This window comes from Triticum aestivum, chromosome 2D (assembly GCF_018294505.1).
Source record: "Triticum aestivum cultivar Chinese Spring chromosome 2D, IWGSC CS RefSeq v2.1, whole genome shotgun sequence".
Classification (NCBI taxonomy): domain Eukaryota; kingdom Viridiplantae; phylum Streptophyta; class Magnoliopsida; order Poales; family Poaceae; genus Triticum; species Triticum aestivum.
Genome location: NC_057799.1, coordinates 644,006,243 through 644,009,535, shown reverse-complemented (window position 1 = coordinate 644,009,535; position 3,293 = coordinate 644,006,243). Strand labels below are relative to the sequence as shown.

Genomic DNA, 3,293 nt, shown 5'->3' with positions numbered 1-3,293 from the left:
TATCCATGCTCTACAAATAAGCACTAGTTTTTAAAGAAAACTAGTTATTTTTTCCGGACACCTCTTTAAGTGTCTTGCATTTTAAATGGTCCTGATGCAGGCCGCCCAGATCTACTCCATCAAAGCCAAAAAAAAGGGAAAAACATTTGATGGTGCATGGCATGGTGTGGTCTCTTTTGCACAAGGAATAAGTTCCTCATCATCATACAAATTATAAAGGTATATATGGATGTGTATGGTATTTCCCATTTTTATCATTTTTTACCTTTTTGAGAGTAGAATTTTTTTATCAATTTCATCGTTGCATCAATGAGGATACAACCCATATGCATGAATGCATGATAACAGGTTAATGGATGTATTGTATTGGTTTTTTATATAGTTTTTTAATGCCTTGAGAGGGGTTTAAAAAAAGACTAAGCCGCAGTTCGTAAGAAAAAATAATTGAGACTGAGCTTAGCTGCAGTAACATGCTCTGTAGCCACACAATAGAAATATCTTTCCCAGCTGCCAACCGTCACTCTCTCCATTGTTAAACAATGTTTCCCTGCACCTCACGTTACACGTTGAAGATCTCACGGCATGATAGAGATAGAGATAGACTTGGCTGTTAGTTAGGTTATTTAAACATATCATAATTGTAACTATCTCTATCTCCTCTTTCCCAAGTAATCTCCCCTGAAGAATCTCTCTGTAACGATCATTGGGATCGCGCCCCCCTTCCATATAACACAAACCACGTCCCTCGAGAGAGGTAAGACGTTTTCCGCTATCGCACATCCATCTCCGTCCCTTGTCCTCCCTAGCTGAGAGCTCCCATCAGTGCATTTACACACACGGCTTCACTCTCACCACTCTGCTCAGCCACCGCCAGATCCAGCGGAAGGTGGGAGCTCAACAGGGGTCGCCGCCCTCCCCGCTGCCGGTCAGTACCCCCTCCCCGTCCCTCCCCCCAGTTTGTTCTGACGTTATGCTTTTTTAGCTACCATTCTGAGCCGATTAAGCATGCTGCGATTCTCTGTGCTTCTTAGTTTGGAATTGAAAGAATAAAAGTTGTTCATGATATTACCAGCGGCAGATCCATAACAAATCGATCGGTTGTCCAGTCCATGTATCTATATTGTTATCATCCATGTAGTAGCTAGTAGCTAGCAAACAGTGTATGTATGGAATTTTGTGCATCACCGATCCACAAGCTTTAAGAGACTTTGAAAATTGGACAAATATATGTACTCTTGTGTGTGCAGACAAATTAGATTGGGCAGTCTCTTGTGTGTGCATCTGGATGTTTTTTACCATCCTTGTCCAGCATAATACTCCTACTTTTGACGAATTTTTGCAACGTTTACCCTCACATCTCCTACCGTTTGTTTGTCGCAGATCGCTACACCAACATATCCGCAAACAACCGGATGAGAGGCCACTGCCAAGCCAACTGGTACAGCTATTGACACCCTTCGCGAAAGCCTTGTATACAAAGGCGACGGAACTTGTTGGCATTGAAGAGAACAGTCGTGAGGTAGTCGAGATGTTGACAGAGGGAGACGAGGTTTCCAAGAAACAGCTCAAGGTGGTCTCTATTGTTGGATCTGGTGGATTAGGCAAGACAACCCTTGCTAATGCAGTCTATTTGAAACTTAAAGGGGAATTCAATTGTGTGGCTTTTGTTTCTGTGTCTCTTAATCCTAACATGAAGATGATTTACATAAGCTTGCTCCGTCAATTTGACAAGCACACATACAAGGACATCAATGAGGCATCGTGGAGTGAAGAAGAATTACGCCGTGAGATAAAAACATTCCTGGGACACAAGAGGTACGTATATATGTGCTTCTCCCTCACGTTTGGTATATGCATGTCACGAGGAAATTGCAATTGCGTTGACTCTTTTTTTTTCACCATCTTTGTAATTTAAGCTGTTAAATTTTACTACATATAGCTCAATTCTGCTCATAGTATGAAAACTTAAATAGGCTTATAATATATGTCTTTTGGTATTAATTGAAGGTACTTGATTGTCATCGACGACATATGGGATAAATCTGTCTGGGAAGACAACATCAAATGTGCTTTCTCTAATAATGAATATGGAAGTAGAGTAATAACAACAACTCGTGTTCTTAATGTTGCCCAGGAAGCTGGTTGTTTATATCGTCTGCAACCTCTTTCTGTTGTTGATTCAAAGAAGTTATTCTACCAAAGAATATATGGCACTGAGAATAAAACAACACCTGCTCAATTGGTTGAAGTATCTGAGAACATTTTGAAAAGATGTGGTGGAGTGCCTTTAGCTATCCTTACAATTGCTAGTCTGTTGTCCAGTAAAATGGGAAGAACACATACACATGAATATTGGTGCAAGGTGCACAAATCTATGGGTTCAGGGCTAGATGATAGTCATGATGACGTGAAGAAGATGAGACGGATATTATCAGTTAGTTACTATGACCTACCTCCACACCTAAAGACTTGTTTACTGCATCTTAGTGTGTATCCAGAGGATTATGAGATTAAAACAAAAGAACTGATATGGAAATGGGTCGGTGAAGGTTTTGTGGAAGAAAACTCAGAGAAGACTTTATATGAAGTAAGGAGAGGATTACTTGGAAGAGCTCATTAATAAAAGCTTGGTCCAACCCATACAGTTTGACAATGGGAATAAAGTGCACTCTTGTCATGTGCACGATATGGTGCGTGACCTCATCATTTCCGTGTCAAATGAGGAGAATTTCTTAACAACGGTAGGTGGTCAGCAACCATTGCATCTACCAAGTAAGATCCGCCGATTGTCCATACAGACCACCATTGAAGAAGTTGCTAATAAGCTGCTAACAAAAAGCTTGTCCCATGTGAGGTCACTTACTGTGTCTAGTCCAGCTTTCAGTTTTTTACCAGCACTCTTGAGCTTTCCGGTCATGCGTGTATTGGATTTAGCTTATTGTAGGCAAGTCGTCAATAATCATTGGAAGGATATATACAATTTGTTTCACTTGAGATATCTGAGTTTAAACTGCACATCTATCACTAGAATCCCAAAACAAATAGGGAAACTACAATTTCTGCAAGTGCTGGACATAGGGTCCACCAGAATAGAAGAAGAGCTGCCGTCAATGAAAACAATAGGAGAGCAGGACCTTAAAGTCCTTGGGAGCATACCATCTCTAAGTGAACTGCACATTCAAGTGAATGAACCTACACATGGCAGAGACAAATGATTGGTCATTGACAATGGCTATTCATTTGCGTCTCTAAAGAGGTTCAAAGTCGGGAGTCACACCATGGAGCTGAGGTTT

At 40.8% G+C, this 3,293-nt stretch overlaps 1 protein-coding gene across 1 annotated transcript; it reads left to right on the top strand.

The window, feature by feature from the left end:
* Positions 1-666: 666 nt before the first annotated feature.
* LOC123055305 (disease resistance protein RGA5-like) lies at positions 667-2,996 on the top strand. Its single transcript, XM_044479304.1, has 3 exons — positions 667-925; positions 1,381-1,815; positions 2,008-2,996. Exons 2-3 carry the CDS (start codon positions 1,529-1,531, stop codon positions 2,618-2,620), a joined length of 900 nt encoding a protein of 299 aa, XP_044335239.1. The 5' UTR covers positions 667-925; positions 1,381-1,528; the 3' UTR covers positions 2,621-2,996.
* The last annotated feature ends 297 nt before the right edge of the window (positions 2,997-3,293 follow it).

Coding starts and splice junctions, on each gene's coding strand:
- LOC123055305 (XM_044479304.1), top strand. CDS start 1,529: ATGTTGACAGAGGGAGACGAGGTTTCCAAGAAACAGCTCAAGGTGGTC. Junction 1,816..2,007: donor ACATTCCTGGGACACAAGAG/GTACGTATATAT, acceptor TATTAATTGAAG/GTACTTGATTGTCATCGACG.